Source organism: Melospiza georgiana, chromosome Z, assembly GCF_028018845.1.
Source record: "Melospiza georgiana isolate bMelGeo1 chromosome Z, bMelGeo1.pri, whole genome shotgun sequence".
Lineage (NCBI taxonomy): Eukaryota > Metazoa > Chordata > Aves > Passeriformes > Passerellidae > Melospiza > Melospiza georgiana.
The window spans coordinates 75,034,342-75,062,165 of record NC_080465.1 but is presented as its reverse complement, the minus strand read 5'-3'; the positions used below and the strand labels follow the sequence as shown (position 1 = coordinate 75,062,165).

General features: G+C 53.2%; 2 protein-coding genes across 5 annotated transcripts in view; both read right to left on the bottom strand.

Moving 5' to 3' along the window:
- The window catches only part of DCAF12 (DDB1 and CUL4 associated factor 12), a 289,432-nt gene that overhangs the window by 35,732 nt on the left and 225,876 nt on the right, over positions 1 to 27,824 (bottom strand). The gene's annotated exons all lie outside the window — the stretch shown is intronic.
- Positions 1 to 27,824, bottom strand: part of UBAP2 (ubiquitin associated protein 2) — a 216,843-nt gene that overhangs the window by 4,561 nt on the left and 184,458 nt on the right. For all 4 annotated transcript variants that reach the window (XM_058043259.1, XM_058043260.1, XM_058043261.1 and 1 more), the window contains 2 exons: positions 2,506 to 2,584; positions 1,230 to 1,444 (listed from right to left, as the gene is read on the bottom strand). In XM_058043259.1, the coding sequence (XP_057899242.1) occupies positions 1,230 to 1,444; positions 2,506 to 2,584 (294 nt within the window). The remainder of the gene's footprint in view (positions 1 to 1,229; positions 1,445 to 2,505; positions 2,585 to 27,824) is intronic.

The window sequence follows — 27,824 nt, the reverse complement described above, 5'->3', positions numbered from 1 at the left end:
GTGTTGGGAATTCAGTCTGGAGTTGGGAGGACTGGGATGGCATGGGACTGCTCACAGCAGTAACTTGCTATAGTGGATTTGTGTCACAGGATTTCTCCTAGAGGTGTCCCTGTGATTGCAGCGCAGCCCTCCCTCAGAACAGGTTGTGTATTTCTTTCATATGCTGAATGTAAACAGCAAATTTTTACCCACAAACCTGAGAACAACCACACAATCAAAGTAAACATCAATTCCTGCCTGAGGCTGTTCATAAAATACTAGCCTACAGGGCCCTAAATAGCCTCATCTACCCTTCTGCCTGGAGGAGCACCTCTTCCCAAATAACCTCCTCCTCCTGAGACTTCCAGCCTTGCTCTCTGACTTAATGGGGTCTCCTCCATCCAGGCTCTTAGCTCACTGACTCAGCTTTGGCTCCCCCCTTGACTCTCCAGGGACTCATAAGGGCTTTCAGGAACAGCAAGCCCACAAAATGCAGCTGTCAGGTATGTACAGAAACTCACACAGGGGTCCATGAGTTCTGGCCTGTCAAATATTTTGTTTTCTTCTGGGTGAGATTGCAGCTATTTTCTCACGCTGCATGTTTTTGGAGATCTCCTGCAGACTGGGGAAGCTGACTCTAATGAGAATCCACCTAAATACTGACTCCAGCTCTGGAGTGCTCAGTATGAGGAAGCTGTGGACCTGTTGGAGCAGATCCAGAGGAGGTCACAAAGGTGATCAAGGTGATGAGCTCCTCTCTCCTATGAGGACAGGCTGAGAGCTGGGGCTGTTCATCCTGGAGAAAAGAAGGCTCTGGGGGGACCTTACTGTGACCTTTCTCCACTTAAAGGAGGCTTATAGGAAAGGTGGGAAAAAAATTTTACCAGGCCCTGTAGTGACAGGACAAAGGGCAGGTGTTTTCAACTGAAAGGTGGCAGATTTAGATTAGATATAAAGAAAATAATCATCACCACGAGGGTGGTGTGACAGTGGCACAGGCTGCCCAGAGAAGATGTGGATGGCCAATAGCCCTGGAAGTGTTCAAGGCCAGGTTGGATGGGGCTCTGAGCAACCTCGTCTGGTAGAAGGTGTCCCTGCCCAAAGCAGGGGGATTGGAACAAGACAGTCTTGGATGATACCTTCCAACCCAAACTTTCCTATAATTCCAAGAGGAGTGGAGGGTTTGGGCTGGAGAAAGCAAAACTGGAGAGGCATGCAGGGAGCACTAAAGCTGAGGCTGTCACACTTACAAACATGGTTGGCCCATACTGGAATGCACTGGGAACACCGGGCATCCCAGCATAGTAAGGGAGCCCGGTGTAGCTGTACCCTGGGGGCAGGGTCGGGTTGAGGAAGGGCTGCTGAGTCGTGTGGTGAGTCTGTGTCTGGTTCTGCTGCGGCTGGGCCAGCGTGGTTGCAGGAGCAGGAGAGGCAGTGTCTCCACGGCCAAATTTTGTTACCTCACCTGTGAAAGAAAGAACTGGTCAGAAAAGCTATCAAAGATACTGCAAAAGTGGAGAATTCAATGGACTTATATCCTCTGAACAGGAGCAGACAACTACAGAGCAGGACACATCCTACACCTGAAAGCCTGCAGTTGTTTATGGGAAACCCTCACCCAGTCTGTTCCTGACAGCCACAGGGATATTGCCTGTTTGTGGCACAGAACTCTGTGCCATGGCTACTCCGCTGATAAAGAGAGATGCCAATACTCACCTATCTCACACGGTCTGAGCAGACTCATTACTATCAGATCATTGCAATAAAACATGCTAAAAGCAGAAGCATGGTAAATAGCCAGAGAGCCAATGGTTGTTGGGTTAAAGTGTGACTCTCCTGGAGGTTAACCTGTTTAGCTAAGCTTTAGCTCATGGACTGAAAGCAGGTTAGGATTTACAGGCAGTGATGGGCATATTTTTGCCAATGTCTGTTTATTTATCAAGCATGACTAGTTAAGATGTCCAGTTCCTCACACCACCAAAGTTCTGAAGACAGTAGCTGAAGGCCAGGAAAGCAAGGCTTGCATCGAGGGCCACCTTATTGAAGAAGCAGGAAGGGAAATTCAGTTATTAACCAAAAAACAGCCTCCCAAGAGAAGCAATAATGAAGCAGAAAATTCACAAACACTTATACTTTCTGGCAGCCTAGAGAGCAGCATGTTCACATGTTTACCAAGAAGGTGACATACATCAATCCCTTCTACCTCACTCCCAACCAGTATTCCTTTTTGCTGGTTACTAGGAAGTATGACAGCACTTAATACCATCATTCTAGGAACTGCAATGCCTATGGCTACAGTTTTAAGCTGTAATCAACTGGCAGTGGGTGAAAACCACTGGGATGAAATCTGGGATGGCATTAATATCATCTTTGCACAATGACAGCTAAAGAGCGAGAGCAGGAACAAGGAAGGGCTTCTCTGACCACAGAAGGGAAAAGCAACTCCTCTCTGAGCAACAGGAGGATGACCTGCACTGAGAAACCAGCACTTCTCACTTGTCATCATCATCTGTAGCTAGCACTCACCTGAGTATGGGTTGTTAGCAAGGCTCCCATCTCTGCCTGTCAAGGTTGCAGGAGCCGGGAATGTGATTCCATAGTAATCCTTGGAAGAGACAACACCATTTATTAATAGTGGAAACTGGAACACAGCTGGACACATCTTATGAACTGCCTACTAGACACAGAAGAAAATTCTAAAAGTAAGAACTAAAGGAGGTTTGACTGGAAGCTGACCTTACATTGTGCAGCAGAGCTGAAAATTTACTGGATCCTCAAGCTAAAAATAAACCTACTTTATACACACTTTTTGTGTTATACACAAATATTTAATCTCTTAATGGCGAGTTAAAGGCAATAACTAAGTGATTTCCCACACAGATCCCAGCTCTGAACTGTCATCTTCCAGTGAGACTGCCTGAAAGAGAACTGAGCATTGTCACTCAAACACCTGGGGTCAGACCAGGACTGTAATCACAACATTGATGTATGTCTAAGGGTTTTGCCCTTGTACTAAAAGTGTTGTGAACACTTGCCCTGTGTTCTAAAAGTGGATATGTCAGCTACAAAAACAGCAAAAACATCACAAGAGAGAGAGAGAAAAACAGTTACTACTGGATAACTGAAAAATTTATTTAAACTACTTTACAGGAGATCTCAGGTCACAGTCTCCAAAGTGGGGTGTGTATCCCAACCCATTGGGTTGCAGGAAGAAAATGGATTTCGTACCTTTGATAAATATTACCAAAGAGAATTTTTAAACAGTGTTTGTTTAACCTTTCTCTCCTTTTTTCATTTTTAACTTTGTGTATGTTTTATATATATTAGCACAGGGGTATGTAATTCAGAAATAAAATATACTGAAGGTGAGTGCTCACAATTTTTTTGCCGATAGGGGGCATAAAAAAGGTGGAAACCACTGCCTCAGATCATTCTTCTAGGTCTTCTACAAGAAGGTAAGCAATACTAGAAAGCCTGCACTTTGAAATGACAGGATATGCTAGCAAAACCAAAGCAGTATTTTGACCTCAGTTTGGAAAAAAAAACCAAGAAGTTTGCCCTTTTCTCTCTGTGTGAACTCCACCTGTGGGTCTGGTAATCTTTTTTTTCCTCCTAATTTTCATGTTCTACTCCTCGCCACCTCCAATCCAGAAACAGATAATGTTTAAGTAGTAATGTATAAATTTCCACACATTTTCAAATACTGAAAAATCCTCCTCCTTTATCATACCCCTCTCTGCAAATGCCATAGTGCCTCAAATGTTTTCTCAGCGTGGATAGCAATCTGCACTTTGCTCCACTTCTGTGAATCCCTTCCCTGTCTCCTACACCCAATCCTCCATCACTGAACACAAAATAATGTGGCAAAGTTTTAGTATTGTAGGTGCTTTCTGTAACTTGTAATGGTGTCATTATTATCACCAACCTTTCCTTCCCCCTTTAGGAACTCCAGCACGAATCACTTGACAAAACACAACTAAATTCACATTAGAAGTCTTAGCAGGTTATTCACAAGCAGCACTCTCATAACCTTCTGATGAAAATGCCACAAAAAGAAGATCTAGAGAAGAGATGTGAACACAGTTCAGCTGATATGAACTGGCACAGTAACATTTTTCCCCTATACAAACTGGACAAATATAATGAAATCTGCATGAGAAGAGGGTGTAAGGGTAGCAGTTATTCTCACTGCACCTCGGGCAGGGGAAAACCACATGAGCACTGAATATCCTACTTATGCATATGCACATTCAAACTAAAAACTCATTAGAAAATACAAGTGCAAGGCAGTTAGGTCTGCAGTTCATGCCTGCCCGAAGGAAAATATCAGGGAAGACACTCTGTTCTTCAAACATCACAGACATCTCCTGACCTACAAAAGGAGAAGCTGCCTAAAGCCAAAAGTGAAATATCAGAAATAGGCTCAAAAAGCAAGCAGAAAAGGATGAAAAAAGGGAAAGTGATGAGACAAAACAGATTTAAGTTCCACGCAGCAGCTCACTGGTTACCACACACACCAGCTGACGCATTTGTAAGATCTTTGCAACAGATGAACAGAGAAGACAGCATATCCCAATGTAATGCACACCAAAAGAACCCAAACAACAAAAAAATCCAGTGAGATTTTACAGCAAGCATGTTAGTTGAGTTAAATAAAAAAAAAAATCTCAGGAGAAAATCCCATTCTTGCTTTTTCAGCAACCACGGGGATCTCCTGCTGCTGGAAGTTACACAGGAAGCAGTGACGGCTCACACTTGGACCTTTGCCCACTTTCACTTTTCACATTAAGTGGACTGGCACATGAAAGAGAAATATTCCCACCTCTTCCTGCCCCCAGACCATCTAACAGTGCCACATTTCCATAAAGACTTCACAATACAATTAAAAAAAGCCCCAAAATCCAGAAAGGACAAACATTGCATGAATAGTTGATGAAAAATCCTTTGTGACATCTGTGCATTTATTTCTAATTACCAACATACCAAGGCTAATTAACTCTGGATACAGGGGTATGAGAGATGGCTCCAAAAATATCATGCAAGTTTTTGCAGAGTGAGGAAAAACTTTTGCACTAGCAAAGCTGCAGGTACCACAGAAAAAATAAAAAAGTACTAAAACATATATACATATACACATTTAAACAGAATTTTAAAAGATTGAGAGACCAACAATATTTGTCAATGAAAAATATAAGAAAACACTAATTAACATGCAAAATAAACATTATATACGAATCATATTAGAGCATGCAATATGAAAAACAATAGATGCTGGTACATAGAGAAATTTTTAAATAAACCCCCAAAAAGGGCAACACACAAAACAGATGAAAAGACAATCCTGAAACACATCCCCGGCACAGCCAGCCGGAAAACTTCTGCCACACTTTCGTCTCCTGCAATAGCTCAGTAGCCAGGCTTCCCCCTGGCAGCAGCCCAGAGAAAGTGTCAGCTCCCGTTCTCACAGCAGCGTCCCCTCCTGGCCAGTGACAAGCACCAAAGCTCTCAGAAGAAAGCAAACAGAAAAAACAAAAGTGAAAACGGAAAAGTGAAATTATCAAGAGGATGGTGATGAAAGGAAAGCCTGGACCTGGGCATATAAAAGTGCACAACCAGCAGCATCCCAAGCAAAGCAACCACGACTACCGAGCAAGGGCAGACTCCTGCACAGTGCCCGAAGCTCCACCATGGCTGCACCTGGATGCGCACAGCCCCGCCAGTGGCACAGCACCCTGGCACTGCTAGTCCTCATCCTGGCTCTGGCCACCGGCCTCCCGTGCCACCACCTGCGGACCCACGATCCTGGGAATGCACTCCAGCATCTGCAGGACATGGCTCCAAGAACGACACTGTCCTGCAACCTCCAGAAGCGGCCCTTCTTCCCCGCCAGCCTGCTCCACAACAACCTGCAGCCGCACCAAGCCGCCGCCACCGCCCTGCGCATCCTGCAGCACCTCTTCCACACCCTCAGCTCCAACAGCACCCGCCAGCACTGGCCCAGCCACGCTCGCAACCACCTCCTCAACAAGCTGCAGCACCACATCCACCACCTGGAGCAATGCCTCCCCGACAACGCCGCGCCCTTCAAAGGACCACGCAACCCGCTGCTCGCCATCAACAAGTACTTCAGGGACATCCACCTCTTCCTGCACGCCCACAACCACAGCGCCTGCGCCTGGGACCACGTCCGCCTCGAAGCTCTTGTCTGCTTCCAGCACGTGGACAGACTCATACGGCGAATGAAGCACCAAGCTGCTCTGGACCCCACTAAGCCCACGGATAGCAAACACCCATCCCCAGACAGCACCAGTGGCCACGGATGGAGTAGTGATGGCAGCAGCCCAGGCTGGGATCACCTGGGACCAGTCACACCTCTTCCGACTGGGGAGCTGATGGGGAAAGGGGTGTGACCGTGGTGACACTGGGGTCAGGCTGTTGCACAGCCCACACCCAAACTACAGCCACTGGAGTGGAAGGAAGAGGAAATTTCTGTGCTACACTTCCATGGACAGCTGCGAAGCACTGGGGATATGGATGGTACTTATTATCTGTGGAATTACTGCATTCATCTCAGACTGTAACCTCACCTGATGAACGGAAAGGGGATCACTGGGAAACTATGGTGGGACTCTTATTCCAATCACTATTTGTTACAAAACTCTGTTTACTTACTTATTTAATTAATTAACTTAGTTGCTTATTTATTTATTTATTTATTTATTTATTCTTTTGTTAGAAATAAAGACTTCTTGTAAAAGCAGAAAAGAATGAAAAAGCAAAGCTGCGGTCATTATGCTTCATGCTTGTACCTGACATGCAAAGATACCAACTCCTCAGGCTGTGAGGGGATCAATCTCCCTCCTGCAGCCCATTTTGCCAATGCCTCTTGCCTGGGTCGAAGGCTGTGGACAGCAGACCCTTCTCAGGGAATGCTGGTCCTGCAGCCCCCAGGCATTTCTTAATGCTGCCAGATCATTGGGGCACCCATTTGCCCCAAATGGCATGATGCCTGCCCTGCACACTTCCTCCTCTTCCACCACCACGCTCTCCCTTCTAGACCCTCCAATAATGCCAAGACATGAAAGCCACCTCCAAGCCATCATCCTACCTCAACCATTCTGCAATGCCACAACACTGCTTTGCAAGAAACAGGGTGGCATAGACAAGGTGCACCTCAAAGAATCAAGGAGGGGATCCATAAAGGTCTGCAGAGATTTGGACAAGGAACAGAACTCCAGTGCTACCAACTGCACCCAAGAAACACCAAAAAGAGACAAAACCCACAGGAGATGTCCAGAACTGCACAGTGCTCTGCAATGGCCACCACAACTGGTCCAGGATGCTCCTGGCTGTGCTTACATCCCAGTGGCTATGGGGACCTGTTGCAGCACACAGAGCACATTATCCTTGTCCTTCTACACCCCAACACATCATTGCAAAGAGATCCATCACTCAAACACCCTCACTCAACATGGTCCATCCCAAAGAGCACAGCATTCCTCATGAAGGAAACTGCCCACGCATCACCAGCACCAGCTGCTCCTTCACCCTCCAGCCATCAACCCAGAAGTATCTCCCCAGGTCAGCATGGGACAAAGAGGTTGTTTTCTGTGCTCAACAACCTCTACCACTGCATCACTGCTCTGTGCAAACACAAATGATCACTTCCTGTTCAGCTGAGTGAGAAAAGAAGAAGACCAAATACAGAATCATAGAATCGCTAAGGTTGGAAGAGACCTCCAAGATCATCAAGCCCAGCCTTTGACCAAACACCATTAAGCCATATCATGAAGTGCCACATCTACTCAATTTTTGAACACTTGTAGGGGTGGTGACTCCAGCACTTCCCTAGGAAGCCTGTTCCAATGTTTGACCACTTCTTCAGTGAAGAAATTTTCCCTAATATCCAACCCGAACCTCCACTGGCACAACTTGAAGACAGTTTCCTTTCCTATTGCTAGTTGCTAGGAGAAGAAGCCGATTCCCACATGGTTATAATCTTCTTTTAGATTGTTGTAGGGAGTGATAAGGTTCGCCTGAGCCTTCTTGTCCCCACACTAAACTCGCCTAGTTCCCTCAGCTGCTCCTCATATGACTCACTCTACAGACCCTTTCCCAGCTCTGTTTCCTTCTCTGGACACACTCCAGCCCCCTCAGTGTCCTTCTTGCTGTGAGCAAACAAAGCTGAGCACAGATTCCAGGCGTGGCCTCAGCCGTGCCCCAGCACAGGGGATGGGCCCTGCCCTGCTCCTGCTGCCCCTCCATGGCTGACGCAGGCCCGGGGCCTTTGGCCTCCTTGGCCCCCGGGCACCCCCAGCTCGTGCCCAGCCCCTGGAAACCAGCACCCCCAGGGCCTTTCCCACTCAGCAGCTTCCCAGCCACGCTGTCCCAGCTGGAGCTGCAGGGGCTGCTGTGACCCAGGGACAGGAGCCAGCACTTGGCCTGGTTGAACCTCACACAACTGGCCTGGCCCATGGATCCAGCCTGGGCAGATCCCTCTGCAGAGCCCCCCTGCGCTCCAGCAGATCGGCACTCACACCCAGCTGGGCCTTGTCTCAAACTGACTGAGGGGGCTCTTGATTCCCTCACTCAGATCATCAGTAAAGATAAAAAACAGTACAGTACAGAGCCCTGGGGGACACCACTAGTGACCAGCTGCCTGCTGCAAGTAATTCTGTTCATCACCACCCTCTGGGCCAGGCCAGCAGCCAGTTTTAACTCAGAGAACAGAGCATCTAAGCCACAAGCAGCTGGTACCTCCAGGAGAATTCTATGGGAATCAGTGTCAAAGACTTTAGTTCTAAAGTCCAGGAAGTCAACATCCCTGGACTTTCCCTCATCCACTAAGAGGGTCACTGTGTTATAAAAGAAGATTGGGTTGGGCAGTAATGCCTCTCACACACCCATGCCGGCTGGGCCTGATCTCCTGTAGGTGCCATGTGATGGGCACTCAAGAACATCTCCATGAGCTTCCCCAGCACTGAGGTCAGGCTGACAGGCGCAAAGCTCCACGGATTCTACTTCTGACCCTTCCTGAAGACAAGCATTACACTAGCCACACTCCAGGTGCCTGGGGCCTCCTTGGCTAGCCAGGACTGCTGTAAATTATGGGAGTGGCTCGGTTAGCTTTCCACCAGCTCTCTTATATATTCAGGTACACAGCAGGACCAGGACATTTCAAGATGAACACTCCACTGGTACTACCGTCCTCCTGATGCTCATACCCAGAAACACCCTATGACGTCAGGAATGAGGACCTCATTGGTTCTGTATTTTCTGAAGCAGCTGAGGAACTAAACTACTCTATGATGAAAACAGGTGCGGTGGTGATGACAAGCTGGAATACAGGGAATTCCAACATGAAAGAAGAAATGCATTTGTATTGTTTTTTGTATTCAGGTGATACAACACCAGAATAGGAATTAGAGAAGCTGAATGATATCTGTTCCTGAGGACATATCTAAAAGCATCACTGGATGCAGGCTCTTCTGACACCACCTCCACTCAGCATCACCCTGCACTTGGGATATCCAGGGAAAAAAACCATTAAAATTAATTTAAAAACATCTTTTATTGTTCAAAAGAGACAGCTCAGATGAGACATCATCAACTCCATCACAATGAATGTCAAACTGCAAAAGGGAAGCAAGGAACTGCAGAAGTTTCATCAACATTAAGTGCCCAGGTGCTTAGATGCAGAGCCACCTCCTCAACTTAATGACCTGATGAACTCCTGAGGTCCTTAGAAATAAACTATTTTACAACTCTATCAAAGGCTAAAAAGAAATAATTTATTCATATGAATACAAAGAAAGCAACCATATGGTAGACAAAAACCCAAAAAAACCTAAGGGAGAACTACAAAAAGACTTGGTAAGTGTCCCAGGCAGAATGGAAGTTTTGGACAACATTTATCAGGGAAGTCTTCCCCTTGAGGTTCAGAAAGTATCTCCTTGCTGGCTAAACTCCTTCTCAGAGAAGTCTGGAGGCACTTTAATACAATCCCAATCCCATATTAGGTACATGGTTCATCTCTAAAGAATTATATAACTGTAACTGAGTCTTCATAAAAATTTGACCTGTAAGATTATGGACGTATTTCTTTAAACATTTATAAAAGAAAAAATATTTATACGGGAAAAACAAATTAATAAATTTGTAAAAATAAATCTATCATGACAATAATCAAAGAATTTTAATCAGAATTATCTATGACACAGAAAGTTGCAACTACTTGTACAGTACTCTACTGCACAAATCCTTCAACACCAGCTTAATAATAGGCTAGAGAACAATGCAATTAACCCAATGACTATTGTTCAGCCTCAAGGAATAACCTACAGATATGTCCCCAGTCAAGAGAGGAATATCGATGAACAGTAGTAGAAGGTCAGTGCTAAAAAACTATACAGTTAAGGTGTGAAACTGGAATTTTACAGAATAAAATGATTGACTCGCGTTAAAAGCACTGACAGCTCAAGCAGCACAGTACCTTAATAGAAATTTACAAACTACTTCTTAGAAAAATCCCAAACCAACCACATGCTTTCTTTTAAACCACAATTAACTTGGCGTGTCCTGAGCAGGGCAATTACATATCAGGACACAATACCTTAAAAATTTTCAAAATATTTGACTTTAGAGGAGAGGAGGAAGATTGCATTTAGCACAATTCAAAACAAACAACTATGTTACTTGCCCCGCCCAAAATCAAAACTACAATTTGAAAAAAGTAAAGCCCAAACTACTATCCGGAAACTGATGCAAAGTATCCTAATCAGGGCAAGTAGAGAAATTCAGCAAAACAAAAGAGGAAAGAGATGAACACATAGAGAAAGGAAAACCACAAAAACCCCACAACATCAGACAAACAACAAGATGTGGCACAAATGCACGGCTTCACTCCCCAAAAACGAACACACGAAGGGCCACATCCATATCCAAAAAGAGAATTAAAAGACCACCCCAAGCCATGGACAACCCAACAACGACCTGGCCCAAAACCACCACAGCCACGACCACAGACAGGAAATCACGGAGGGAAAATCCAGAAAATCAGAAAGCGATGAAGGGAAAGCTGCCTCGCCTACAAAGCCCCGCACCCGGGGCCACCCCAAGCACAGCCACCAGCAGCACCAGCCAGCCTCACCAGGCTCCTCCTGCCCAGCAGCACCCAACAGCACCCACAGACTCACCATGCCTGCGCCCACAGCCACAGCGCCGCGCCTGCCGCACGCCGCCCTGGCGCTCCTGCTCCTCCTCACCGCTCTGGCCGGCAGCCTGGCCTGCCAACACCTCTGGACACACGACGACACCTTCCCCGGCGACGCTCTCCGCCTCCTCCAGGACATGGCTGTCGGCCACACACAGCCCTGCCACCTGACAGAGCCGCCCTTCTTCCCCGCCAGCCTGCTCCACAACAACCTGCAGCCGCCCCAAGCCGCCGCCACCGCCCTGCGCATCCTGCAGCACCTCTTCCACACCCTCAGCTCCAACAGCACCCGCCAGCACTGGCCCAGCCACGCTCGCAACCACCTCCTCAACAAGCTGCAGCACCACATCCACCACCTGGAGCAATGCCTCCCCGACAACGCCGCGCCCTTCAAAGGACCACGCAACCCGCTGCTCGCCATCAACAAGTACTTCAGGGACATCCACCTCTTCCTGCACGCCCACAACCACAGCGCCTGCGCCTGGGACCACGTCCGCCTCGAAGCTCGCGCCTCTCTACAGCACCTCCACAACCTCACACGCACCATGCGCCGCTAGCGCCAACACCCACACACCCAGACACACCTACGCCCCAAAGCCACCTCCAACCCCACGCCTCCTCTCACCTGGGACCGCACACAGCCCCGCAGCAACCCCACGGCACCCGCAGCGTTCAACCGCTGCATCTCCAGCCATTCAGCTGCTCACACTCATATGGACAAAAGACTTTCTCCATTCATTTCTTGACTTATATGTTTATTTATTTGTTTATTTATATAATTTATCTAAGCACTTATGTATTTATTTTTCTATCCCCTTCACTTATTTATGCCACGGCAAATAAAGACTTATGACAAAACACTTGCCACTGCCTCTCCTCTCTCCAGCACCCCAACCACTCTTTGCCACAGGGGAAAGCCATCTCCACCCAACACAGACTCCAAGCCCTGCTCCAAACAGCCCCCGACCACTCTTCTCAATGGCCCCTGCCCAAGCAGCATCCTGCAGCAGCCTCGGAGCAAAAACACCGCCAGTCTTTGCCCAACACCACGGAAGCACCAAACAGAAAAACACCCGCAGGCTGCTGAAGAGCACCGCTGCACCTCAGCTGCTTTATCCGCACCTTGCTCCGTCCATCCAATCCGTGCCTCTCTGACGCACAGACAAGGATGCCATGCGGGGACACTGTCAAACACTTTGCACAAAGCCAGGAACACGAGGTCACTCCGCTTGCCCCTCTCCACCACTACTGTGGAGCCCTAACCATACAACAGCACCAAAACCGCCAGGAATGGGGACTCTGCACTTTGCAATGCCATGCTCCCTGCTCCCAATCGCCTCTTGCTTCTCCACTGCCCTTAGCACAGTCTCCCGCAGAAGCAGCCTCATCTTCTTGCCTGACACAGACCTCAGCCTGACTGCTCCGTAGCTCCCACACTCTTCTGCTTTACCCTATCTAAGAAAGGGAGTTCTATTGCTCATCTACCACTTCTTGCCGACTTCCACTGACAGACACCACGTTTCAAAAACCATCCACATTGGCCTACCAACTCCATCTCAAAGTTCCCTCAGGACTCATGCATTCACCTCTTCATCTGCCATCCACTTGGACACATTCAGGTTGCTAAGAGGCTCTCAAAGTTGGCCTTTTCCTTCCGTGGCCTGGGCATCTCCATTCTTCAGGCAGGGCTCTCAGCATTTGTCTTGCGCGACTTCAGCAGCTTGCCTGGAGATAGATGGCTGACACACAAGGCCACAAACACCCACTCCTCTCCACAGCCTCTTTGCCCCAAAAGCACAGAACCTTCAAATCCCAAGATCCGCTCCTAGCAACCATCCAACCATAATCCACCAGGCCAGGCTGATCATCCCATTGCAGATCTCTGCACACCCCAAATGCCTCTTCACTGCTCCCCAGCTTTTGGGCGCTTTTGCAAAGGCATCTGAAACTACTGGCAAACCTTCACTACTCCAGCCACAGAAGCCCAGCCCCCGCAGCCTTGCTCACACCTGAGGTCCTCTAGACCCCTGTGCCTCTTCAGAGCCATGCCCTCCAAGGATGCCACACCTCTCACGGACTAACCAGCCCTGAACTAGACACGCTCTTGCAGGCAAGGGCTCTGGCAATGCCAAAACACACCACCATTGCTTTCATGGGGGACAGTCCTCTTTGGCCCTGTGGCCGCCACACCCACTCAGGCATGGATCTCCAAAGCGCACCCTTGCTCCAGGGCCACAGCCATGGCAGCAAGAACAACAGCAAGAGCAAAGCCCTTCCCTGGCACCAACTGCTCCACGGAGCCTTCCTTGCCTGCCTTGGTGCCGGCTCCTCCCAAACACAGCAGCCGGAGCACCTGCCTCCGTGCAAGGACACACTCAGGCCTCCAAGGCCCACGTGCACACACAGCCCCTTGAACACTGCCACCGCCTCAGGCCATTGACCGCAGGAGGGGAAACGCCAGCGCCCGCCCACTGACATCACCGCACACCCCTTGCAACCACAACAGGAAAACAGTGGCTGAGATGAAAATAAAGGCAAGCCACCAAGTGAAAGGAAAAGTGACCACAGCCACAAGCAGGGCTTTGCAGGTGGAAAGCATGCTTGGGCACAAAGACAGACTCAGCAGCGCAGCACGCACCGCACAGCTGGCCCGGCAGGTGAAAGGGAACAGCCAAGAGCCCTCTCCACCACACCTGACACCGACGCCTCTGAGCCACAGCTTTCACAAGCCCGGCACACCGCTGCCACCACAATCCCCAACCATGGACACTTCCTCAAAACCAATACAGCCACCGGGACAGACTGGAAACTACAGGCAGAAACTCCGGACAATCAGAAAGCGATGAAGGGAAAGCTGCCTCGCCTACAAAGCCCCGCACCCGGGGCCACCCCAAGCACAGCCACCAGCAGCACCAGCCAGCCTCACCAGGCTCCTCCTGCCCAGCAGCACCCAACAGCACCCACAGACTCACCATGCCTGCGCCAACAGCCACAGCGCCGCGCCTGCCGCACGCCGCCCCGGCGCTCCTGCTCCTCCTCACCGCTCTGGCCGGCAGCCTGGCCTGCCAACACCTCTGGACACACGACGACACCTTCCCCGGCGACGCTCTCCGCCTCCTCCAGGACATGGCTGTCGGCCACACACAGCCCTGCCACCTGACAGAGCTGCCCTTCTTCCCCGCCAGCCTGCTCCACAACAACCTGCAGCCGCACCAAGCCGCCGCCACCGCCCTGCGCATCCTGCAGCACCTCTTCCACACCCTCAGCTCCAACAGCACCCGCCAGCACTGGCCCAGCCACGCTCGCAACCACCTCCTCAACAAGCTGCAGCACCACATCCACCACCTGGAGCAATGCCTCCCCGACAACGCCGCGCCCTTCAAAGGACCACGCAACCCGCTGCTCGCCATCAACAAGTACTTCAGGGACATCCACCTCTTCCTGCACGCCCACAACCACAGCGCCTGCGCCTGGGACCACGTCCGCCTCGAAGCTCGCGCCTCTCTACAGCACCTCCACAACCTCACACGCACCATGCGCCGCTAGCGCCAACACCCACACACCCAGACACACCTACGCCCCAAAGCCACCTCCAACCCCACGCCTCCTCTCACCTGGGACCGCACACAGCCCCGCAGCAACCGCACGGCACCCGCAGCCTTCAACCGCTGCATCTCCAGCCATTCAGCTGCTCCTACTCATATGGACAAAAGACTTTCTCCATTCATTTCTTGACTTATATGTTTATTTATTTGTTTATTTATATAGTTTATCTAAGCACTTATATATTTATTTTTCTATCCTCTTCACTTATTTATGCCACGGCAAATAAAGACTTATGACAAAACACTTGCCACTGCCTCTCCTCTCTCCAGCACCCCAACCACTCTTTGCCACAGGGGAAAGCCATCTCCACCCAACACAGACTCCAAGCCCTGCTCCAAACAGCCCCCGACCACTCTTCTCAATGGCCCCTGCCCAAGCAGCATCCTGCAGCAGCCTCGGAGCAAAAACACCGCCAGTCTTTGCCCAACACCACGGAAGCACCAAACAGAAAAACACCCGCAGGCTGCTGAAGAGCACCGCTGCACCTCAGCTGCTTTATCCGCACCTTGCTCCGTCCATCCAATCCGTGCCTCTCTGATGCACAGACAAGGATGCCATGCGGGACACTGTCAAACACTTTGCACAAAGCCAGGAACACCAGGTCACTCCGCTTGCCCCTCTCCACCACTACTGTGGAGCCCTAACCATAGAACAGCACCAAAACCGCCAGGAATGGGGACTCTGCACTTTGCAATGCCATGCTCCCTGCTCCCAATCACCTCTTGCTTCTCCACTGCCCTTAGCACAGTCTCCCGCAGAAGCAGCCTCATCTTCTTGCCTGACACAGACCTCAGCCTGACTGCTCCGTAGCTCCCACACTCTTCTGCTTCACCCTATCCAAGAAAGGGAGTTCTATTGCTCATCTACCACTTCTTGCCCACTTCCACTGACAGACACCAGGTTTCAAAAACCATCCACATTGGCCTACCAACTCCATCTCAAAGTTCCCTCAGGACTCATGCATTCACCTCTTCATCTGCCATCCACTTGGACACATTCAGGTTGCTAAGAGGCTCTCAAAGTTGGCCTTTTCCTTCCGTGGCCTGGGCATCTCCATTCTTCAGGCAGGGCTCTCAGCATTTGCCTTGCGCGACTTCAGCAGCTTGCCTGGAGATAGATGGCTGACACACAAGGCCACAAACACCCACTCCTCTCCACAGCCTCTTTGCCCCAAAAGCACAGAACCTTCAAATCCCAAGATCCGCTCCTAGCAACCATCCAACCATAATCCACGAGGCCAGGCTGATCATCCCATTGCAGATCTCTGCACACCCCAAATGCCTCTTCACTGCTCCCCAGCTTTTGGGCGCTTTTGCAAAGGCATCTGAAACTACTGGCAAACCTTCACTACTCCAGCCACAGAAGCCCAGCCCCCGCAGCCTTGCTCACACCTGAGGTCCTCTAGACCCCTGTGCCTCTTCAGAGCCATGCCCTCCAAGGATGCCACACCTCTCACGGACTAACCAGCCCTGAACTAGACACGCTCTTGCAGGCAAGGGCTCTGGCAATGCCAAAACACACCACCATTGCTTTCATGGGGGACAGTCCTCTTTGGCCCTGTGGCCGCCACACCCACTCAGGCATGGATCTGCAAAGCGCACCCTTGCTCCAGGGCCACAGCCATGGCAGCAAGAACAACAGCAAGAGCAAAGCCCTTCCCTGGCACCAACTGCTCCACGGAGCCTTCCTTGCCTGCCTTGGTGCCGGCTCCTCCCAAACACAGCAGCCGGAGCACCTGCCTCCGTGCAAGGACACACTCAGGCCTCCAAGGCCCACGTGCACACACAGCCCCTTGAACACTGCCACCGCCTCAGGCCATTGACCGCAGGAGGGGAAACGCCAGCGCCCGCCCACTGACATCACCGCACACCCCTTGCAACCACAACAGGAAAACAGTGGCTGAGATGAAAATAAAGGCAAGCCACCAAGTGAAAGGAAAAGTGACCACAGCCACAAGCAGGCCTTTGCAGGTGGAAAGCATGCTTGGGCACAAAGACAGACTCAGCAGCGCAGCACGCACCGCACAGCTGGCCCGGCAGGTGAAAGGGAACAGCCAAGAGCCCTCTCCACCACACCTGACACCGACGCCTCTGAGCCACAGCTTTCACAAGCCCGGCACACCGCTGCCACCACAATCCCCAACCACGGACACCCCAACCAAACACTTCCCCAAAAGCAATACAGCCACCGGGACAGACTGGAAATTACAGGCAGAAACTCCGGACAATCAGAAAGCGATGAAGGGAAAGCTGCCTCGCCTACAAAGCCCCGCACCCGGGGCCACCCCAAGCACAGCCACCAGCAGCACCAGCCAGCCTCACCAGGCTCCTCCTGCCCAGCAGCACCCAACAGCACCCACAGACTCACACCATGCCTGCGCCCACAGCCACAGCGCCACGCCTGCCGCACGCCGCCCCGGCGCTCCTGCTCCTCCTCACCGCTCTGGCCGGCAGCCTGGCCTGCCAACACCTCTGGACACACGACGACACCTTCCCCGGCGACGCTCTCCGCCTCCTCCAGGACATGGCTGTCGGCCACACACAGCCCTGCCACCTGACAGAGCCGCCCTTCTTCCCCGCCAGCCTGCTCCACAACAACCTGCAGCCGCACCAAGCCGCCGCCACCGCCCTGCGCATCCTGCAGCACCTCTTCCACACCCTCAGCTCCAACAGCACCCGCCAGCACTGGCCCAGCCACGCTCGCAACCACCTCCTCAACAAGCTGCAGCACCACATCCACCACCTGGAGCAATGCCTCCCCGACAACGCCGCGCCCTTCAAAGGACCACGCAACCCGCTGCTCGCCATCAACAAGTACTTCAGGGACATCCACCTCTTCCTGCACGCCCACAACCACAGCGCCTGCGCCTGGGACCACGTCCGCCTCGAAGCTCGCGCCTCTCTACAGCACCTCCACAACCTCACACGCACCATGCGCCGCTAGCGCCAACACCCACACACCCAGACACACCTACGCCCCAAAGCCACCTCCAACCCCATGCCTCCTCTCACCTGGGACCGCACACAGCCCCGCAGCAACCCCACGGCACCCGCAGCCTTCAACCGCTGCATCTCCAGCCATTCAGCTGCTCACACTCATATGGACAAAAGACCTTCTCCGTTCATTTCTTGACTTATATATGTTTATTTATTTCTTTATTTATATAATTTATCAAATCATTTATGTATTTATTTTTCTACCTCTTCACTTATTTATGCCACGGCAAATAAAGACTTATGACAAAACACTTGCCACTGCCTCTCCTCTCTCCAGCACCCCAACCACTCTTTGCCACAGGGGAAAGCCATCTCCACCCAACACAGACTCCAAGCCCTGCTCCAAACAGCCCCCGACCACTCTTCTCAATGGCCCCTGCCCAAGCAGCATCCTGCAGCAGCCTCGGAGCAAAAACACCGCCAGTCTTTGCCCAACACCACGGAAGCACCAAACAGAAAAACACCCGCAGGCTGCTGAAGAGCACCGCTGCACCTCAGCTGCTTTATCCGCACCTTGCTCCATCCATCCAATCCGTGCCTCTCTGATGCACAGACAAGGATGCCATGCGGGACACTGTCAAACACTTTGCACAAAGCCAGGAACACCAGGTCACTCCGCTTGCCCCTCTTCACCACTACTGTGGAGCCCTAACCATACAACAGCACCAAAACCGCCAGGAATGGGGACTCTGCACTTTGCAATGCCATGCTCCCTGCTCCCAATCGCCTCTTGCTTCTCCACTGCCCTTAGCACAGTCTCCCGCAGAAGCAGCCTCATCTTCTTGCCTGACACAGACCTCAGCCTGACTGCTCCGTAGCTCCCACACTCTTCTGCTTTTCCCTGTCTAAGAAAGGGAGTTATATTCCTCATCTACCACTTCTTGCCCACTTCCACTGACAGACACCACGTTTCAAAAACCATCCACATCGGCCTACCAACTCCATCTCAAAGTTCCCTCAGGACTCATGCATTCACCTCTTCATCTGCCATCCACTTGGACACATTCAGGTTGCTAAGAGGCTCCCAAAGTTGGCCTTTTCCTTCCGTGGCCTGGGCATCTCCATTCTTCAGGCAGGGCTCTCAGCATTTGCCTTGTGCGACTTCAGCAGCTTGCCTGGAGATAGATGGCTGACACACAAGGCCACAAACACCCACTCCTCTCCACAGCCTCTTTGCCCCAAAAGCACAGAACCTTCAAATCCCAAGATCCGCTCCTAGCAACCATCCAACCATAATCCACCAGGCCAGGCTGATCATCCCATTGCAGATCTCTGCACACCCCAAATGCCTCTTCACTGCTCCCCAGCTTTTGGGCGCTTTTGGAAAGGCATCTGAAACTACTGGCAAACCTTCACTACTCCAGCCACAGAAGCCCAGCCCCCGCAGCCTTGCTCACACCTGAGGTCCTCTAGACCCCTGTGCCTCTTCAGAGCCATGCCCTCCAAGGATGCCACACCTCTCACGGACTAACCAGCCCCGAACTAGACACGCTCTTGCAGGCAAGGGCTCCGGCAATGCCAAAACACACCACCATTGCTTTCATGGGGGACAGTCCTCTTTGGCCCTGTGGCCGCCACATCCACTCAGGCATGGATCTGCAAAGCGCACCCTTGCTCCAGGGCCACAGCCATGGCAGCAAGAACAACAGCAAGAGCAAAGCCCTTCCCTGGCACCAACTGCTCCACGGAGCCTTCCTTGCCTGCCTTGGTGCCGGCTCCTCCCAAACACAGCAGCCGGAGCACCTGCCTCCGTGCAAGGACACACTCAGGCCTCCAAGGCCCACGTGCACACACAGCCCCTTGAACACTGCCACCGCCTCAGGCCATTGACCGCAGGAGGGGAAACGCCAGCGCCCGCCCACTGACATCACCGCACCGCACACCCCTTGCAACCACAACAGGAAAACAGTGGCTGAGATGAAAATAAAGGCAAGCCACCAAGTGAAAGGAAAAGTGACCACAGCCACAAGCAGGCCTTTGCAGGTGGAAAGCATGCTTGGGCACAAAGACAGACTCAGCAGCGCAGCACGCACCGCACAGCTGGCCCGGCAGGTGAAAGGGAACAGCCAAGAGCCCTCTCCACCACACCTGACACCGACGCCTCTGAGCCACAGCTTTCACAAGCCCGGCACACCGCTGCCACCACAATCCCCAACCACGGACACCCCAACCAAACACTTCCCCAAAACCAATACAGCCACCGGGACGGACTGGAAACTACAGGCAGAAACTCCGGACAATCAGAAAGCGATGAAGGGAAAGCTGCCTCGCCTACAAAGCCCCGCACCCGGGGCCACCCCAAGCACAGCCACCAGCAGCACCAGCCAGCCTCACCAGGCTCCTCCTGCCCAGCAGCACCCAACAGCACCCACAGACTCACCATGCCTGCGCCCACAGCCACAGCGCCGCGCCTGCCGCACGCCGCCCCGGCGCTCCTGCTCCTCCTCACCGCTCTGGCCGGCAGCCTGGCCTGCCAACACCTCTGGACACACGACGACACCTTCCCCGGCGACGCTCTCCGCCTCCTCCAGGACATGGCTGTCGGCCACACACAGCCCTGCCACCTGACAGAGCCGCCCTTCTTCCCCGCCAGCCTGCTCCACAACAACCTGCAGCCGCACCAAGCCGCCGCCACCGCCCTGCGCATCCTGCAGCACCTCTTCCACACCCTCAGCTCCAACAGCACCCGCCAGCACTGGCCCAGCCACGCTCGCAACCACCTCCTCAACAAGCTGCAGCACCACATCCACCACCTGGAGCAATGCCTCCCCGACAACGCCGCGCCCTTCAAAGGACCACGCAACCCGCTGCTCGCCATCAACAAGTACTTCAGGGACATCCACCTCTTCCTGCACGCCCACAACCACAGCGCCTGCGCCTGGGACCACGTCCGCCTCGAAGCTCGCGCCTCTCTACAGCACCTCCACAACCTCACACGCACCATGCGCCGCTAGCGCCAACACCCACACACCCAGACACACCTACGCCCCAAAGCCACCTCCAACCCCACGCCTCCTCTCACCTGGGACCGCACACAGCCCCGCAGCAACTGCACGGCACCCGCAGCCTTCAACCGCTGCATCTCCAGCCATTCAGCTGCTCACACTCATATGGACAAAAGACCTTCTCCGTTCATTTCTTGACTTATATATGTTTATTTATTTATTTATTTATATAATTTATCGAATCATTTATGTATTTATTTTTCTACCTCTTCACTTATTTATGCCACGGCAAATAAAGACTTATGACAAAACACTTGCCACTGCCTCTCCTCTCTCCAGCACCCCAACCACTCTTTGCCACAGGGGAAAGCCATCTCCACCCAACACAGACTCCAAGCCCTGCTCCAAACAGCCCCCGACCACTCTTCTCAATGGCCCCTGCCCAAGCAGCATCCTGCAGCAGCCTCGGAGCAAAAACACCGCCAGTCTTTGCCCAACACCACGGAAGCACCAAACAGAAAATCACCCGCAGGCTGCTGAAGAGCACCGCTGCACCTCAGCTGCTTTATCCGCACCTTGCTCCATCCATCCAATCCGTGCCTCTCTGACGCACAGACAAGGATGCCATGCGGGACACTGTCAAACACTTTGCACAAGGCCAGGAACACCAGGTCACTCCTCTTGACCCTCTCCACCACTACTGTGGAGCCCTAACCATAGAACAGCACCAAAACCGCCAGGAATGGGGACTCTGCACTTTGCAATGCCATGCTCCCTGCTCCCAATCGCCTCTTGCTTCTCCACTGCCCTTAGCACAGTCTCCCGCAGAAGCAGCCTCATCTTCTTGCCTGACACAGACCTCAGCCTGACTGCTCCGTAGCTCCCACACTCTTCTGCTTTTCCCTATCTAAGAAAGGGAGTTCTATTGCTCATCTACCACTTCTTGCCCACTTCCACTGACAGACACCAGGTTTCAAAAACCATCCACACTGGCCTACCAACTCCATCTCAAAGTTCCCTCAGGACTCATGCATTCACCTCTTCATCTGCCATCCACTTGGACACATTCAGGTTGCTAAGAGGCTCTCAAAGTTGGCCTTTTCCTTCCGTGGCCTGGGCATCTCCATTCTTCAGGCAGGGCTCTCAGCATTTGCCTTCTGCGACTTCAGCAGCTTGCCTGGAGATAGATGGCTGACACACAAGGCCACAAACACCCACTCCTCTCCACAGCCTCTTTGCCCCAAAAGCACAGAACCTTCAAATCCCAAGATCCGCTCCTAGCAACCATCCAACCATAATCCACCAGGCCAGGCTGATCATCCCATTGCAGATCTCCGCACACCCCAAATGCCTCTTCACCGCTCCCCAGCTTTTGGGCGCTTTTGGAAAGGCATCTGAAACTACTGGCAAACCTTCACTACTCCAGCCACAGAAGCCCAGCCCCCGCAGCCTTGCTCACACCTGAGGTCCTCTAGACCCCTGTGCCTCTTCAGAGCCATGCCCTCCAAGGATGCCACACCTCTCACGGACTAACCAGCCCTGAACTAGACACGCTCTTGCAGGCAAGGGCTCTGGCAATGCCAAAACACACCACCATTGCTTTCATGGGGGACAGTCCTCTTTGGCCCTGTGGCCGCCACACCCACTCAGGCATGGATCTCCAAAGCGCACCCTTGCTCCAGGGCCACAGCCATGGCAGCAAGAACAACAGCAAGAGCAAAGCCCTTCCCTGGCACCAACTGCTCCACGGAGCCTTCCTTGCCTGCCTTGGTGCCGGCTCCTCCCAAACACAGCAGCAGGAGCACCTGCCTCCGTGCAAGGACACACTCAGGCCTCCAAGGCCCACGTGCACACACAGCCCCTTGAACACTGCCACCGCCTCAGGCCATTGACCGCAGGAGGGGAAACGCCAGCGCCCGCCCACTGACATCACCGCACACCCCTTGCAACCACAACAGGAAAACAGTGGCTGAGATGAAAATAAAGGCAAGCCACCAAGTGAAAGGAAAAGTGACCACAGCCACAAGCAGGCCTTTGCAGGTGGAAAGCATGCTTGGGCACAAAGACAGACTCAGCAGCGCAGCACGCACCGCACAGCTGGCCCGGCAGGTGAAAGGGAACAGCCAAGAGCCCTCTCCACCACACCTGACACCGACGCCTCTGAGCCACAGCTTTCACAAGCCCGGCACACCGCTGCCACCACAATCCCCAACCACGGACACCCCAACCAAACACTTCCCCAAAACCAATACAGCCACCGGGACGGACTGGAAACTACAGGCAGAAACTCCGGACAATCAGAAAGCGATGAAGGGAAAGCTGCCTCGCCTACAAAGCCCCGCACCCGGGGCCACCCCAAGCACAGCCACCAGCAGCACCAGCCAGCCTCACCAGGCGCCTCCTGCCCAGCAGCACCCAACAGCACCCACAGACTCACCATGCCTGCGCCCACAGCCACAGCGCCACGCCTGCCGCACGCCGCCCCGGCGCTCCTGCTCCTCCTCACCGCTCTGGCCGGCAGCCTGGCCTGCCAACACCTCTGGACACACGACGACACCTTCCCCGGCGACGCTCTCCGCCTCCTCCAGGACATGGCTGTCGGCCACACACAGCCCTGCCACCTGACAGAGCCGCCCTTCTTCCCCGCCAGCCTGCTCCACAACAACCTGCAGCCGCACCAAGCCGCCGCCACCGCCCTGCGCATCCTGCAGCACCTCTTCCACACCCTCAGCTCCAACAGCACCCGCCAGCACTGGCCCAGCCACGCTCGCAACCACCTCCTCAACAAGCTGCAGCACCACATCCACCACCTGGAGCAATGCCTCCCCGACAACGCCGCGCCCTTCAAAGGACCACGCAACCCGCTGCTCGCCATCAACAAGTACTTCAGGGACATCCACCTCTTCCTGCACGCCCACAACCACAGCGCCTGCGCCTGGGACCACGTCCGCCTCGAAGCTCGCGCCTCTCTACAGCACCTCCACAACCTCACACGCACCATGCGCCGCTAGCGCCAACACCCACACACCCAGACACACCTACGCCCCAAAGCCACCTCCAACCCCACGCCTCCTCTCACCTGGGACCGCACACAGCCCCGCAGCAACCACACGGCACCCGCAGCCTTCAACCGCTGCATCTCCAGCCATTCAGCTGCTCACACTCATATGGACAAAAGACCTTCTCCGTTCATTTCTTGACTTATATATGTTTATTTATTTCTTTATTTATATAATTTATCGAATCATTTATGTATTTATTTTTCTACCTCTTCACTTATTTATGCCACGGCAAATAAAGACTTATGACAAAACACTTGCCACTGCCTCTCCTCTCTCCAGCACCCCAACCACTCTTTGCCACAGGGGAAAGCCATCTCCACCCAACACAGACTCCAAGCCCTGCTCCAAACAGCCCCCGACCACTCTTCTCAATGGCCCCTGCCCAAGCAGCATCCTGCAGCAGCCTCGGAGCAAAAACACCGCCAGTCTTTGCCCAACACCACGGAAGCACCAAACAGAAAAACACCCGCAGGCTGCTGAAGAGCACCGCTGCACCTCAGCTGCTTTATCCGCACCTTGCTCCATCCATCCAATCCGTGCCTCTCTGACGCACAGACAAGGATGCCATGCGGGACACTGTCAAACACTTTGCACAAAGCCAGGAACACCAGGTCACTCCGCTTGCCCCTCTCCACCACTACTGTGGAGCCCTAACCATAGAACAGCACCAAAACCGCCAGGAATGGGGACTCTGCACTTTGCAATGCCATGCTCCCTGCTCCCAGTCACCTCTTGCTTCTCCACTGCCCTTAGCACAGTCTCCCGCAGAAGCAGCCTCATCTTCTTGCCTGACACAGACCTCAGCCTGACTGCTCCGTAGCTCCCACACTCTTCTGCTTTTCCCTATCTAAGAAAGGGAGTTCTATTTCTCATCTACCACTTCTTGCCCACTTCCACTGACAGACACCACGTTTCAAAAACCATCCACACTGGCCTACCAACTCCATCTCAAAGTTCCCTCAGGACTCATGCATTCACCTCTTCATCTGCCATCCACTTGGACACATTCAGGTTGCTAAGAGGCTCTCAAAGTTGGCCTTTTCCTTCCGTGGCCTGGGCATCTCCATTCTTCAGGCAGGGCTCTCAGCATTTGCCTTGTGCGACTTCAGCAGCTTGCCTGGAGATAGATGGCTGGCACACAAGGCCACAAACACCCACTCCTCTCCACAGCCTCTTTGCCCCAAAAGCACAGAACCTTCAAATCCCAAGATCCGCTCCTAGCAACCATCCAACCATAATCCACCAGGCCAGGCTGATCATCCCATTGCAGATCTCTGCACACCCCAAATGCCTCTTCACTGCTCCCCAGCTTTTGGGCGCTTTTGCAAAGGCATCTGAAACTACTGGCAAACCTTCACTACTCCAGCCACAGAAGCCCAGCCCCCGCAGCCTTGCTCACACCTGAGGTCCTCTAGACCCCTGTGCCTCTTCAGAGCCATGCCCTCCAAGGATGCCACACCTCTCACGGACTAACCAGCCCCGAACTAGACACGCTCTTGCAGGCAAGGGCTCTGGCAATGCCAAAACACACCACCATTGCTTTCATGGGGGACAGTCCTCTTTGGCCCTGTGGCCGCCACACCCACTCAGGCATGGATCTGCAAAGCGCACCCTTGCTCCAGGGCCACAGCCATGGCAGCAAGAACAACAGCAAGAGCAAAGCCCTTCCCTGGCACCAAGTGCTCCACGGAGCCTTCCTTGCCTGCCTTGGTGCCGGCTCCTCCCAAACACAGCAGCAGGAGCACCTGCCTCCGTGCAAGGACACACTCAGGCCTCCAAGGCCCACGTGCACACACAGCCCCTTGAACACTGCCACCGCCTCAGGCCATTGACCGCAGGAGGGGAAACGCCAGCGCCCGCCCACTGACATCACCGCACACCCCTTGCAACCACAACAGGAAAACAGTGGCTGAGATGAAAATAAAGGCAAGCCACCAAGTGAAAGGAAAAGTGACCACAGCCACAAGCAGGCCTTTGCAGGTGGAAAGCATGCTTGGGCACAAAGACAGACTCAGCAGCGCAGCACGCACCGCACAGCTGGCCCGGCAGGTGAAAGGGAACAGCCAAGAGCCCTCTCCACCACACCTGACACCGACGCCTCTGAGCCACAGCTTTCACAAGCCCGGCACACCGCTGCCACCACAATCCCCAACCACGGACACCCCAACCAAACACTTCCCCAAAACCAATACAGCCACCGGGACAGACTGGAAACTACAGGCAGAAACTCCGGACAATCAGAAAGCGATGAAGGGAAAGCTGCCTCGCCTACAAAGCCCCGCACCCGGGGCCACCCCAAGCACAGCCACCAGCAGCACCAGCCAGCCTCACCAGGCTCCTCCTGCCCAGCAGCACCCAACAGCACCCACAGACTCACCATGCCTGCGCCCACAGCCACAGCGCCGCGCCTGCCGCACGCCGCCCCGGCGCTCCTGCTCCTCCTCACCGCTCTGGCCGGCAGCCTGGCCTGCCAACACCTCTGGACACACGACGACACCTTCCCCGGCGACGCTCTCCGCCTCCTCCAGGACATGGCTGTCGGCCACACACAGCCCTGCCACCTGACAGAGCCGCCCTTCTTCCCCGCCAGCCTGCTCCACAACAACCTGCAGCCGCACCAAGCCGCCGCCACCGCCCTGCGCATCCTGCAGCACCTCTTCCACACCCTCAGCTCCAACAGCACCCGCCAGCACTGGCCCAGCCACGCTCGCAACCACCTCCTCAACAAGCTGCAGCACCACATCCACCACCTGGAGCAATGCCTCCCCGACAACGCCGCGCCCTTCAAAGGACCACGCAACCCGCTGCTCGCCATCAACAAGTACTTCAGGGACATCCACCTCTTCCTGCACGCCCACAACCACAGCGCCTGCGCCTGGGACCACGTCCGCCTCGAAGCTCGCGCCTCTCTACAGCACCTCCACAACCTCACACGCACCATGCGCCGCTAGCGCCAGCACCCACACACCCAGACACACCTACGCCCCAAAGCCACCTCCAACCCCACGCCTCCTCTCACCTGGGACCGCACACAGCCCAGCAGCAACCCCACGGCACCCGCAGCCTTCAACCGCTGCATCTCCAGCCATTCAGCTGCTCACACTCATATGGACAAAAGACCTTCTCCGTTCATTTCTTGACTTATATATGTTTATTTATTTATTTATATAATTTATTGAATCACTTATGTATTTATTTTTCTACCTCTTCACTTATTTATGCCACGGCAAATAAAGACTTATGACAAAACACTTGCCACTGCCTCTCCTCTCTCCAGCACCCCAACCACTCTTTGCCACAGGGGAAAGCCATCTCCACCCAACACAGACTCCAAGCCCTGCTCCAAACAGCCCCCGACCACTCTTCTCAATGGCCCCTGCCCAAGCAGCATCCTGCAGCAGCCTCGGAGCAAAAACACCGCCAGTCTTTGCCCAACACCACGGAAGCACCAAACAGAAAAACACCCGCAGGCTGCTGAAGAGCACCGCTGCACCTCAGCTGCTTTATCCGCACCTTGCTCCATCCATCCAATCCGTGCCTCTCTGACGCACAGACAAGGATGCCATGCGGGACACTGTCAAACACTTTGCACAAAGCCAGGAACACCAGGTCACTCCGCTTGCCCCTCTCCACCACTACTGTGGAGCCCTAACCATACAACAGCACCAAAACCGCCAGGAATGGGGACTCTGCACTTTGCAATGCCATGCTCCCTGCTCCCAATCGCCTCTTGCTTCTCCACTGCCCTTAGCACAGTCTCCCGCAGAAGCAGCCTCATCTTCTTGCCTGACACAGACCTCAGCCTGACTGCTCCGTAGCTCCCACACTCTTCTGCTTTTCCCTATCTAAGAAAGGGAGTTCTATTGCTCATCTACCACTTCTTGCCCACTTCCACTGACAGACACCACGTTTCAAAAACCATCCACACTGGCCTATCAACTCCATCTCAAAGTTCCCTCAGGACTCATGCATTCACCTCTTCATCTGCCATCCACTTGGACACATTCAGGTTGCTAAGAGGCTC